The sequence below is a fragment of the Pelobates fuscus genome, chromosome 2 (genome assembly GCF_036172605.1).
Source record: "Pelobates fuscus isolate aPelFus1 chromosome 2, aPelFus1.pri, whole genome shotgun sequence".
Classification (NCBI taxonomy): domain Eukaryota; kingdom Metazoa; phylum Chordata; class Amphibia; order Anura; family Pelobatidae; genus Pelobates; species Pelobates fuscus.
The window spans coordinates 380,571,402-380,585,558 of record NC_086318.1 but is presented as its reverse complement, the minus strand read 5'-3'; the positions used below and the strand labels follow the sequence as shown (position 1 = coordinate 380,585,558).

Below are 14,157 nucleotides of genomic sequence, written 5' to 3'. Positions count from 1 at the left end.
AGTGCCTGGACCTCTATTACCTTATTAATTTTTGGAAATCTGGTGTTTGATTCCGGTTCAGCAAGCACCTTGGCTCAGATTTATGGGAGTGAGTGCAGTTCCACACACACACACACTACTAAATATTAAATTATAGACTAGGCTGTAGTAATCTCAGAGCAGTTTTGTGCTTTATATTGTCTGTCTCTTTTATGTTGACTGTTTAACAGGTTTACATTGGCATACCTAGGATCATGTGGCTACCTATAAAAGAGCATATCGTAGAGCTTCCAAACTAAATCACATACGCTGTTGCATCGTTACAGAGGCACTGTTTTTTTTTGTTTTTATTTGTTTAGATAAGCTGACTGCAGGATAGAATAAATCGTAAGAAAAGAGTAAGGTAAAAAGTTTTAGTTGTAAATTGCAGTTATACTCATTAATTAGGGAGCTGAAGAAGCAGGCTCATCCAGAGTTTCCTGTTTTAGCATTGTTCTATGCATGTTTGTAAGCCTTTTATTTGCTGTTCTTTTCTGGTAAGTACTGTATAGCTGTCTGTCATTGCACTGAGCATTTGGCTGTCTTTATCCAACCCCGCTTGCTGGATCTCATCCCCAGGTTGCCACCATTCATTCCTAAGTTGACATAAGGAATTCCCATGCCATAGATCATCTTGACGTGCCATTTCACATCCCTCATTTAACATTCACTTGGTCACTAGTCATAAGTCATTCCCATGTCACATGGTGCTCTCAGTGTTCCACTAACCCTAAACACCTTACCTGCAGATACTGTGAGTACATAGTGGAAGGTAGTGATGGGGTTATGATAATATGATCCAAATTTTATACATTTTAATCCTTCAAATACAACCAGCTATCAGTTTTGCACAGCGTAGGTCAAACCTTGAATACCAAAAACAACATGGTCTTTCTAGTCAAGTCTAAGGTTGAAGAAATATTTAGATCAAGTAACACACTCAAAGAATCTCTCCTAAAACCAAACAATTACAGTGGGATGTACTGGTTATAGTGTCAGGAGTCAAACCATTTGATAAAATTTTCACTTGTGACCTAAGGTGTGCTATATTCCAATCCTCTCCTCTCTGCTAGCTGCATGAGAGGCAAATATTTTGACTACCTTAATTGGAGGACTCTTGGCACCATAACTACTATGCACACTATAGTGTCATAATGAATTGCATCATTCCTGTGCCATAGTACTTTAGTGCACATGTGCATGTATTATATGCTAGTGCTGTTGCTACTAGTATGATGCAAACTGCATATGGCATATATAGAGGGTGATCAGGAGCATGTAGCATCAAATATGATGATGGGATAATGTGTCTTGCATGGAGATCTCAAATCAGTGCCAAAGAGGACCACCACTACCTGTAATAAAATAGGGGTGCTGCTTAAGGTAATCACATCAAAAGATGATTCTGGTCCTATGCTTCAACAAAACAGATTTTGGTGACTTTTAACCTACCGTAACTTCAGGATTTTAGGTTTTGTGTCCAGTTACCCCAAGGGTTAAAGCTGGATTATTTGCTATATTGCTTCAAATACATTTTGTTTCTTTGTCCATTTTACACAATTATTATTAGTAGCATCATGCTTTTTAGCCTTTGTAAACGGCATATGTTTCTTAAATTTCCGCAAGCTATGTGTAGCTGCTATTGTAGCGTTTTATGAGCTCTATAATTGTGATTTGATTACTGAAAACAGTATTGTCAACTGAGTTTTAAAAAAAAAATAATTCCTTGTTTCAGCTCCTGTTTGGTTCAGGTGTGCTCGTGTCCTTAAGCCTTTCAGGGCCACAGCTGGAGAAGGTAGTGATTGACAGGACCCTGGTGGGGAAGCTCATCTCAAACCCCATCAGTGATGGTAATTACACCTATGTGCAAATCAATTGCCTACATTAACAGATGCACCAGAGAAATAGTGTGTCAACAGGTAGAGTAATTACTGCCACTGGGGACTTACAAACACAACAGGTAATTGCATGTAAAGCTTCAGTTCCAACTCTCAATACCTAGCACAGATTTCACCTGTTAATTCACATTAAAGCTATGGTTTTTGTTAAGTTTAAAGAAGTCACTCCTAACTCTATGTAAATAATATATGTATAGAATTTTAGTTGCTTGAAATACACTTTCTATAACTGATTCACATTTATTTCATGCACTTTTCCCCAACTTTATTGTACTACATTTAGAAACGATACTCCAGTATCTGCTTATCCGAACACTCAGTACATAAATAGAAGTCTGTAGCACTTTAGAAACAATGTCTTAGGAGAGGTCACATTTTCTGTTTACATAGAGTCTATAGACTTATTATACTGTGAATTGTAAATCTCATGTAATTACTCATCTAATAACTCCCATTACATGATGTCCACAATCTCTCTGACAATCTGGGTTCATAATTGTAATAATATATGCATGCCTGTTGCATTTATTTCATCTTCGCATGTTTCATAGAGTCTCTTGCTTCACGTGTGACATTCCAAGCTTTTTGAGTTGGTGGGGATGATCAAATGGCAAAATAAAAACCTACATAACTTGTCTGTTTGTTTATTATGGCTGTTGAAATTAAACTAGCCAGATGAAAAAAAGAAGGTGGAAAACAATCTTCTTAAAGCAGGATGAAGCAAGCACATGTGATTTGCTACATACTGTAGCTTTGCATAATGGAATTTTTTATGTCCTCTGAATCCTCCACGAGTGTTATTTTTCTCATTTCCATGGAGTCCTTGGCGGACGACATGTTGATGTATTATAGCAGATTATTAAAACCTCAAAGTAATATTTAAAGCAGTGACTTGTGTCTCGGTAGAGCTTCAGTAATTTGTTCTGGTACGAGGAAAAGGCATTACATGTGTAACACATTTTTATCTCGTTTGTTTTTCAGCTGTATTTACAGACGGTTTCATCATCTTGTCATTTGTTAAGGAAAGCAAACTTTGTCTCATCCAGTTCACAAAGAAAACAGGTTCTCCTGATATTAACAAGCATTTGGAAAAACTTTCATCCCAGGACTTGAAGGTATACATTTCGGAAAATAGATTTGTAGAACTGGCCTTATTTTTGCAGAAAACCTCTATGACCAGTTAATTATAAGATCTGCTTTTCCTGTAATTTTACTAAACATTCCAGTATATATGGGAACACCAGATTAAATGCTCCAGTGTTGATGTCACCCTTTAACGTGATTGGTTAATTTGCTTCCTAGAGGCCTCTATGCTTTATGTTGATATAATATCTGGTGTCCTCTGTGGAATCATAGCTTTGATAGTCTGTATACTTAATACCTAATAGTCGGGACTGCTCAAACTCGGATAACTCGTAATATGCGTGTGCCGTGCAAAGTGTTCAGATGAACAATCTACTTATTTTGAAGTCCAGGATGGGGACAGTGATTAGCACTATCCCTTGGTGTAACCTACAAAGCACACCAAGGTCATCTGAGAAATTGGCTTTGCTACCAGGTAGTTGCTTAGTGATATTGTAAGTAAGAGGGCAACTACATAATGTTAGGGATGCATCAATTCACTTCAGTTTATTTTGTGGCTTGCTATTCCACTGGGTCATTGTTGCTATCATTTCCTGTGCCCCTTAGCTATGTTTTTAGTGATTACTTTCCTGTACACAGGAGGACACGGGTCCTACTTAAAAGGACAGTAACTGTGTGGAAAATTAGTCAATAATTCATCATTTTATTGTAATATACATTTGTTTTTCCAACTGTACAGAATTGTTTCACAATATATTTCCTTTAAAGATTAGAGTGCATAAGTTCGCACAGCCATATTTGCTTTGAAAATCAAAGTTTTACAATTATTGTAACTTGGTAATATATATCGGAAAAATATATTTTATTCCAAACCAGTACACCTCTAGTCACACGTAGGAAATCAATCAACACTCTTACCATTGTGTAGCAAAAACCACAGTTTGAGTAAAAATCGTATAAGGGATTTTTGCTCAAAAAAGGTTATTTACATCCTGTAGGTATTTTAGTGTTTAATTTAAAAACAATTCCAATTTCTTGCCAACATTTTTAGAGTATGTAATCAGCACAATTTTAGTTTTGCTTTCAAAAATCAAGTATGCTGTCACCAACTTTTGTTACTTGAAAATTTTGATTAAATTTCCCAACCCAAGCAATTTCCTACAGATCGGAGCTGTGCAGGGACTCTAAAGTAAAAAAAAATGTCAGCACCAGCACACATTTTGGTCGCTAATGTTGTCACTGATTGATGCTATTATTCAAAAATTAATTTAGCAAAGGAGTAGGAGGCGATAAAGAGGATATACGTGCATGAGGGCAATTATTCAACACCTGTTTCCCTTGACCATCCCCATTCACACCCATTACCCCATTTATCCATCCACACCCATTGGTCGTAGCCAACCATCCACATCCAACCACCCCCAGGTGGTACAAACACCCATTAGCCCCAGAATTCCATTTATCCCAGGCAACTTTCAAGACCAATTATTCCCAAGCAACCTAGAGCCTGGGGGTAGTATATATTTTCTTCTGAATGTAAGGTGTTAAATATGTTGGTACAAAATATCAAAGCTGGGAAAAAATAAACACCAATTAATAACCAACACAAAGGAAAAGTGTGATGGTTGCACAACATATTTACAATTTTATATTGATTAAAATTTCTAGCTATTGGTTTAAAAGTGAGTACATAAATATACCTGTGATTGGCAGGACTGACCATGTAAAAAAAAGTTCCTTCTCCTGTGCTAGTTTCCAGGTAATTTATTTCTTTTTATCAGGGAGTTTGCATCTGCAGAGCTGTTTTGGAGGTTGTGTTTAATTTAGGTTTCTCTGTATTACATTTGATTTTGCCTGGAAGGAAAAACCATCTGCAAGGATGAGATGAGAGGATCTCATACATTTTTGAGGCTGTTTCAGTTCAAGACCCCCATTCCGTATTGACTTGTACGTTCAGGAAAGCTGTCCACTCCGAAGTTAGAAGAAATAGAGAAAATATGCACAGAACCACACGAACACAAGCCATAGCACTGGAAGATAAACTCCCGTTTCCAGCCCAGAGAAGCGAGGCTTGACATTGACATGCTCTTTCAAGTTAAAGTGTCTGAGAAATTATCATTTTATCTTTTCTGTCACCCACAGGTTCAGAGCGCTTGGTTTAATGTTTACTCTCTAGGGAGCATACAGAATATTGTGCGCAAAGATCATTTTATGACATTTTTAAGATTTCTCTCCTAAAACCGTAAAAGAATTGAAAGTGGGTATTACAGGTTATCTCTGAATCTAACGTATAATGTAAGAAAGCCTTAAAATTGTACTGGAAATGCATATTTGTGAACACGTTTAGAAGCCAGCAGGGTAAAATGGTCTTAAACAGTCCTTCCTGAAACTTGCGTTAAGGCTATTTAACTATACTTTCTTTAACCTAAGAGGAGCATGAGAGTCAAAGCTTGTTGGGACCTCTGACACTCTAAAAGTGGTATTTTAGAGCTGTCCCTGTTGTAAATTATGGAAATCATGATGTATAGATTACATTTAGGGTTTAAAAAAATGTACCTGTCATGATTTGCAAAACATTAGTTTAAATATAAATATCTCAAAAATAATTGACATGTTCTGCTAGCAGAAATGCATGCAAATTTCTAGATTTTAATTAAAAATATATTTTGAAATATTATCCCCCCCCATCACTCAATCAGTTAATGGCGTGGAGATCTATACCAGTGTTGGTAGAAGAGCCGTGTATTTTCTCTAAATCTTCGCCTAGCAAGGAAGTACATCTTGCACTAACTAGAGGATTATGGGACTGGAAGGAAACATGTCACTCACTTCTGACTTCAGTGCTCTGGAAGTGAAGCCAGCATGTCCGTATTATATTGGGTAGGTTTGGACTGACTGGCGATTGGCGAAGTCGTCCTAAACAGGGCCAGCCGTGTCGCAGCAGTAGGGAGGAAGGCATTGTTGAAGGTGTTTGTTATGATGGTAATGCTGCAATGGAGAGGAGGTGGTTATTAACATAACTGCTCCTAAAGTAATTTATCTTTTTGATCAATTCTATATTAATTGCTTTAGTAGATCGGATCTGTTTACTTGAACTGCCATGACAGGTTTATGTTAAGCGCAATCTCATTAATTAGGTTTGCTAAATGTCCACTCCTTGCTAGAGTACTCAGAAAAGACATGTCTCTATGTACATCCTTCTGATTGTTTTCACTTTACTATGCTTGTGCTGTATTCTATCTCTCTATATAAATAACACTGCTATTGTGTGCTGACCTCCCAATCTACTCACAGCATTAATGAAATTTAAGCCTATGATTATACCCAGGAAAAAGTATACTAATTGTGACTTTATGTTATGACCTCACAATCCACTCACAGTATAAGGATAAAAGCCATTGTTGCATCCTGGAAATATTTCAATAGTGACATGCTGTGCTGACTTTACAGAAGGTATTGGTTACATGTTTGTATGTATATATAGGACAGACCAGTTACATCTTCTTAGCAGGTCTGTTGGCAAAATGTGAGTTTGTAGACAAAGAATTTATGTGATGTGTATAGGTCATGGGAGGTATGTGTTATGGGTGAATTACGTGTCTTTACCTGTGACTATAGTGATGGCACTTTCAAAGCTATGTATTCAAAGGGATAATCTAAGCACCAAAACAACTTTAGCTTAATTAAGTGGTTTTAGTGTTTAGATCAATCCTCTTCAGTCTGACTGAATTTGCCAATTCTCTACCATTTAGGAGTTAAATCACTTTGTTTATGCAGCCCTTGTCACACCTCCCATGGCTGTGACTCACACAACCTTGTTACACTTCCTGAAAAAAGCATCTAAATTAGAGCTTGGCAAATGCCAGGTCTCCAGATGCTGTAAAACTGCAACTTCCACATTGCTTTGCCATTGTAAAAAGCAGATTAATCAATTTAGCATTTTATGTTCAACAACATCTGGGGATCTGACGTTTGTCATGCCGTGGTCTAAACTTCCCTTATTGCACAGAGTATTTATATTCAGCGGAATACAAGAGGTCTAGGATGGATAATTTCAGTTCAGTACATGCCTGGCGTCTGTTGTAAGCACACACATCACCTTTATTTCTATTTATCTTTTCTTCCTCGTGCTGGAACTCTGTACCTGGAGTCTCCATTTTGTTGTCCTTCTGTTCACGGTGTCTCTGGGATTCTTTTAACTGATGGATTGTAGATAAATTAGCTTAGCTACTGACATGGAACCTTGCTTTAGCACCGCCCATTGCCAACAATTGACAAAGAACACGCTTCCCATAGGAGCAAGTAGTCCTTAATGTTTCTTATGTATAAAAACTAAGGTGAATTTAGAAAAACCATCTCAAACCAAAACCTATAAGGTGATGGTGCTGCTTTAAACGTCAATTTAAGCTTACATTTGAATTATTTAGTTTTCAGTTGGAAATGGTCAAATATTGTTTGAGTTTGGGGTTTTAACATGTTTTACTTGAAGAGTGTTTATCTGTGGTAGAGTGATACCATGAAGACACACTTGGTGACATTCAAAGATGCACAATTTTGGCAGAGGCCCCCCTTTCTTCTTGCCTCAAGCAACCCACAAACCTGAAACACTTGCAAGCCACCTAGTGATTACGAAATATGGTATTTAGGCGTATTTGATCTAATTGTCTCTGTCTCCAGTGTTTGAGTCCATCAAGCTAGCTGTTGATGATTACACAATGTCAGCATTTTGTAATTGTAAGTGGTAATGTTGGTAGGTCAATCACAATACCTCTTGCCCAAATCTAGTGGGTGAACCGGTGTCTAAGATTTATTAAGCTGTTTTTTCTCTTTTAAAGTTTCTCTTTTTTTAAATTAAATTAATTAGAGCTTTCATTTTTAAGTTCTAGCGGAATCAGATAATGCAGTTTTAGTCCTGTTATGTCAAAGGGAAAATTACTTTTTGTTGATATTACTACTTGTTTTCTAGATTGGAGGTGAATAGCCCCCAATATGCCTTTTAACGTGAGATTTGTCGATGGTTTTCAGTATCATTGCATGTTGTGCAGTATAGAAAACAAGACTCACGTCATTATCCACAGCGATCTATAGGTTTAACCACCTTGACAAAAAGCAATGATATAAGTGGATGTGGTGGGGAGCTGTATCACTTTAATTCTGTAATGTAGAAAAGGACAAGCAGTAAAGAATAGGAGGGAGAATACAGGGAGACAAGGAGAGCAAGAAAGAGGTGACAGCAGTGTGTGATGGGCACCAGCAGTGTGTGCAGTCATAAATGGTTACCTGAGATCCATGTGGATGAATTTCACTGACTTACACAGAGCCTTGATCCAGCTTTATAGCAAATTGGAGCAACGATTGTGAAAGAGTAACTTGCCCAGCGTCAGTGCCTGACCTCCCTAATTCTATAAGTGAAAGCAATTTCCAACAGAAATGTTCCATCACTTTGTGGACAGCCTTTCCAGAAGTGCAGTTGCAGCAGAAAAAGGTGGGCCAACTCCATATTAAAACCCACCCATGATTTCTGAATTAGATGTTCAGCAAGCAGCTCTCCGTATACATTTGAGCCTGTTGTATTTATAAAGAGTATTACAGGGTTAATTACTAAAGTGAGAATCGTACTTTAAGGCCTAAATAGCCGACCTGGGAAACAATTTCCAAGTCAGCTATGCTTCCAGTTTGGCTACTTTGGCCGTAGATTTTAAATTCCCTTTAAATTATTAACGAGTCTCACTTAAGTGAATTGCACTGTAAATGTTAGGTTGAAAGGTGAGAGCATGGACTGCACTAGTCTGTAGAATGTTTAGGTAGTTTGTACTTTATCATGTGCTGATGGGAAATGGCATCATTTTGCCAAGAGATGGCATGGCCAACTAGGAATATTATGAGCCAGAGTAGAATGTATTTCCTAAAGGGACACTTGGTTTCATAACCACTCCAACTCATTTGAGTGGTTATAGTGTCTGAAGCCCTTTCAGCTGTAAGCTATTTGACCAAATTTGTACTTTCATTTGGTTTCAGTTCCTCTGTTGAGACCAGTCAGATCTCTATATAACATGGTCTGATTAAGCTACTCACAAAGAGCCAAGCTACAACCGAATTGGCATCATTCAGTGGTTCCAGTTCCTTTGATATGGACTAGGGGAATCGTACCTAAAACTGTAAGGGAACTATCCCCTCCCAACTCTACTACATTTTCTTGTCCCCCTAGTCACTTCCAAGTGACCATAGTCCCCCAACTTGACCTTTTTTTAACTCTTTATTTCATTCCCGGACCTAGGTCCTAGGCACCTCCATCTTTTTGTGGGCAGATGAAGGCACTGTGGGACATGTCATCTGTCCACACTAGATAGCACTGTGAAATTCCAGCGCATTCCCAGGTGAATATTTGGGCATTTGCTATTGTCTGAAATTCGGAAATTCCGGCTATTCGTGTATTAGTCAGAAACACGACTGAGTTAATCGAAATTTAGAATGAACAAAGATTAGAATGAATTTAGGTCTTCATTCGTTTAGTTTATTACAAGGATGGAGCTACCGGTTAGCGGCTACTTCCTTGTAATGTGTAAAAATAGAATAGTGAGCTGTGCTCCCTGCCACTTCCTAACCCTCTCCCCCTCCCCCCAATGCCCCTGTCATTCTATGAGGGTCTATATGACCTCTATATCAGCACAAGGGAGATTAAAATCTCCCTAATGTTCCTACTCACTATACTGTGAATAGGACCATGTCTAGTAAACAGTGAGCAGCCAGTGTGGACCTATTGTCCCCCCCCATTGGCGACGTGTCAGGGGCTAAAATAAAAAAAAGACCCAAGTGCAAAAAAAAATAAAAAATGCCGAAAATAAAAAAGAATACATCTTCACCCGGCGAGGACTCCGCACAGACTGAGCTCCCCAGGGTGATGAAAGGCTTATAAAGTCTTCCCACAACTTGCAATTTGACTCACAATGCTCTGATGGTTGGAAGTAGGCCCCCTCCCCCGTCACTTAGGGCCCCCACCTTCTGCTAATGGGTGGGGATCAAAAGGGGACACTTGGTTCCCCATTTAGTTTAATAGCCCCCACTTGCAGGTCACAGATGGGGGTTCTCTATGTGCCTCCCATTAATTATTTTAATAGGTGCCTCGCCATGGGGGACTTTATTGAATTCGTAAAATTGACTGAAAGACCGATTTTGTTATTTGAGCTTTTTAGTAAACAGCTCCCTAATACTTGTGAGAATTCCTTACCACGAATGGACAAACTGTACTCGTTCTGTTAAGATGAAATTTGGTGAATTCACAGGCGCCCTAGTCTAAATGGCAGGACGTTTGAACGGCAAATAAATCAGCGAGAGAACATAGAGGAGGTTGAGTATTGTGGGAAAATTTCTTTAAACACAGGAAATTGAGTTTACATAAGCTCCTCCTTTGGTGAAAGACGGTCAAACATAGGAATAATGGAAGACAAAGTAGTCCCTATCATTCAATTGTTAGTGAATACAGTGGACCTCAGAGACGTGTTAACAACCAAATTCAGGAGAATTGAGCCAAATACAATCAGCTAAAAATGCAAGTGGAAATTCTGTGTTTTGTGAATAGACCCCTGTGAAACCAAAAGGCCTGCCAAATGATCACAACATATTGAGGGCATTTTTATGGTGACATTAATGACAAGGTCGTGAATACCCTGGTGATGATATTCTGACATAATATGTCATAGAATTTAGGAGGTCTATTTGGCAGCTATTTTGGCTTTTAACAGTTTCACCTCCTTTTACCAAAGCAGAAATTGTTAATGGAATCGTAAATGTGGTATAATGTGTTTGAACACTAAAATCAGTCTGCAGGGTTCAACTTTATAGTAATTTCTACCCACTATAGCGAGGATTGAAATGTTTAGTGACTTGATTATGTAGAAGGATTTGGTTCTACAAAAAGCTAACAATTTGAGATATTTATTGAGGTCATTCCCTGTCAGGGCTAGAAGGTTTGTTATTGGGAAATCGTTGGATCATGTTTTCGTTTACTGTTAGTGAAGTGGTTTATGTCTAAATGAAACAAATCTGCTGGTTCTCGCTTTAGTACATTAAAGATTAGTAACACAAGCTTAAACTGTAATAGCGCATGGACACATCACTCCACATACCTTTATAACTATATGGAACTCGGAACAAGTCTGTTTTCCCTGTCTTTCCATTCCCTCCATCGACTTACTCCAATGTTGTGAGAACTTTGTAACACAGAATTTTCTATTGTATAATTTACAAAGGTATTGTTTAAAACTAAAACATTTTTACTGTGGAATGCTAAAACATTTCATAATAAAAATCCATTTCCAATGTGCTTTTTTGGGGATTTCTTTCAAAATCCAGCAGTGGTCATGAAACAAATGAAAGATGATAGGTGGGTTCTGTAATCTGCAGATTCCTATCACAAAATGAAAAGTGACTATCATGTGGCTAACGCTGAATGCATTGCACATGGCTAAAATAACATTTCAAGCGTTATGATATTGAATTCTCACTTACAACCATAAAGGTGAGCTGTAACAGCGTACAGAATACATTTAGATTTAAATAGGAACAATCCCTTTTTTTCCCTCAAACATTTTATTGAGATTATTGCAAAATAATATTTAATAGCAGACAAAACAAAATGAAGAGGAGGAGAGAAGAGAAAGAAAATAGTAATCTCTCCTCCACTACCAAAGGGAGAATAGAGTGGTTATGGAGAATGTCAGTTAACAATGAACACAAAACATGCCTATCTACTCGTTGTGTACAATGAAGAGTAAATTGCTATGGGTAGTACAAAAAAAAGTTTATTTATGGTTTATATTTGACATTTTAACGACGTATGGCCCGCCACCACCTCGGAGGAATACCAGGCGGTATAATCTGAAGTGCGTTGTACTGGGTGTTGAAAAGCAGAATCTAAAGTTAAAGGGTTACTACAAACACAGTGATCTGAAGTGGTCATGGTGCCTGGAGTCTGTATGTGCAATGTTTTGTATTGAAACACTGGACATACAGAGATGAACCCATCTGCTCCAACTACAGCAGCTTCATAGGAATGTCATCAGCCAGCCCGTAACTAGAATTCCAGACTTCCTAATATCAATGCTGTGCAACACAAGTTGCACAGAACGACAGCCATTGGCTCACAGTGGTCAGCTGACATTCTCAACCAATGAATGTTGACCGCTACGGTCTCTGGCTTCTGCAGCTCTGCAGAAGCTGGAAGCATCTCACTGGACCACTAGTGAACATCGGAGCCCATCGGGGACCGAGGCAAGGGGGCAAACCCTTGCTACCGTGGTCTGTTGTGGTTATGATGCTTGGAGACCCTTTATCATGTATTTATTTTCAAGTTTGATGAAACGTTTTAACCAAATGTTCTTTTTTAGTTAGGTGAGAAGCCAATCCATTTTCAGTATGGATTGGAGTTTTTTCAAGAATAATGAGAGAGAAGTGGATGTGAGTTAACTCCACGCTTGTAGATATGTTTTTGGCCTACTGCCACTACAGTATGTTTATACTATGGTATGTTTATACTATAGTTATAGTGTGAAGTTTGGAAAGTACATTTGTATTTACCTAGACCTTGGAACTGAGTGCCTCTGTCTTGGCTCCCAGTCAGTCATTGCTATAAGCAGCCATCTTCTCTCATAGAACATAGTATGTGGGCGCCTATTTACAGTGATTGCCTGCCTGTGCCTGAAGTGAACTGAACAGTGATGGAAATCTGTAATATACCTTTAAAAGAAAATAGAACTTCATGCAAAAAGAAGGTTAACACAAGTTAATGGTGTACTTTCTGGAAATAGTGACAATTAACAGAGTTTTGTCAATACCCAATAACCACAGTGCGGTGTGTTCTATGTATCGTTTGTTTAACTCATCTCTGCAGGCATGTCTGTCCTGTTCCTATAAATTGTTAATTGGCTATCATTATTTCTTGGTATTCTTATTTTATATTTTTATTTTTTAAATAGTTTTTCATGTTTTCCTTTGCAACAATTAAAGCAATCCTGTAACAGAACTGGCAATGAAGCGTAAATGCCTTTCTTCTGTTGACAAGGTCATCAAAAGCTTCCTCATTAGGCTCTCTCATCAGGAGGTCTTTAGTTCTGATAAACCAGGGACCTGGACAAAGACATTGGAAACTAAATAAAAAGTAAACGAGAGAAAACACCCCATGCACTTTGACTAGCAGCATGTTTTTAGGCACAGAACGAGATTTTAAAATGTATTATTAAAAGAATTATTCTCCAGCCATTTCTTTTATAAACAACATATTATTCATTTATGCATCTGAAGGAAATCGAATTTGGTTCTAGCAATATTTAAGTAAAAAAAAAAATTTATGCGTAGAATACGTTTTTTTTTTTTTCAACAAGTAAAGGAAAAAGGTTTAAAAGTAGATTTAAAGCCATGTGGAGTTTTGGTGTTCTTAGTAGATCTGAGTTGTATCTTGGTTTGATATTTAAGAAATCTGGTGGTCAAGGGTTTATTGAACATTTAAGCAAGATATACTTGGAAACATTATAAAATTCTAGACACTAATTTTTATGGCAGGTCAAATACTAATTGTGTATCTTGTTTTGCTCATTCTCCATAAGAAGTAAATCATATATTGAGAAACAGAGGCGGCCCTCTAATTAGGCGGTTTAGGCGGCCGCCTAAGGCCTCGCGCTGGCTGGGGCCTCGCGGCCGCCTAAACCGCCTGTTGGCAGAGTGTGTCAGGTCCTCGGTCAGTGACCGAGGACCTGACACCAGGAGGGGGCCCGGCGGGTTGCCCGGTATGCCGCCGGGTGCGAGGCCCCTCCTGGCTGCCCGGCCACCGCAGACACCGGTCTGCAGCTCCGCAGTCAGCAGAGCTGCAGACCATGTGTCTCGCGAAAACCGGCCAATCAGAGCGTTGCCGCGGGTTACCACGGCAACGCTCTGACATCTCGCGAGATTACATGCTCTGTGGAGCTGCAGACCGGAAGGCAGCAATGGCCACCAGACCACCAGGGAGCCCACACTGTACCACCAGGGAAGGGTGACCACCAGGAAAGGTAGGCTCTCACCCCCCTCAGCCTTACCCCCCACACCACCCTCAGCCTCACTACCCCTCAGCCTCACTACCCCCACCACCCTCAGCCTCACCCTCCCACCACCCTCAGTCTCACTA

At 38.9% G+C, this 14,157-nt stretch overlaps 1 protein-coding gene across 1 annotated transcript in view; it reads left to right on the top strand.

The window, feature by feature from the left end:
- WDPCP (WD repeat containing planar cell polarity effector) overlaps window positions 1-14,157 on the top strand; it is a 262,222-nt gene that overhangs the window by 42,785 nt on the left and 205,280 nt on the right. Inside the window, exons 6-7 of the mRNA XM_063441857.1 lie at window positions 1,754-1,868; window positions 2,898-3,031. Of these exons, the coding sequence (XP_063297927.1) occupies window positions 1,754-1,868; window positions 2,898-3,031 (249 nt within the window). The remainder of the gene's footprint in view (window positions 1-1,753; window positions 1,869-2,897; window positions 3,032-14,157) is intronic.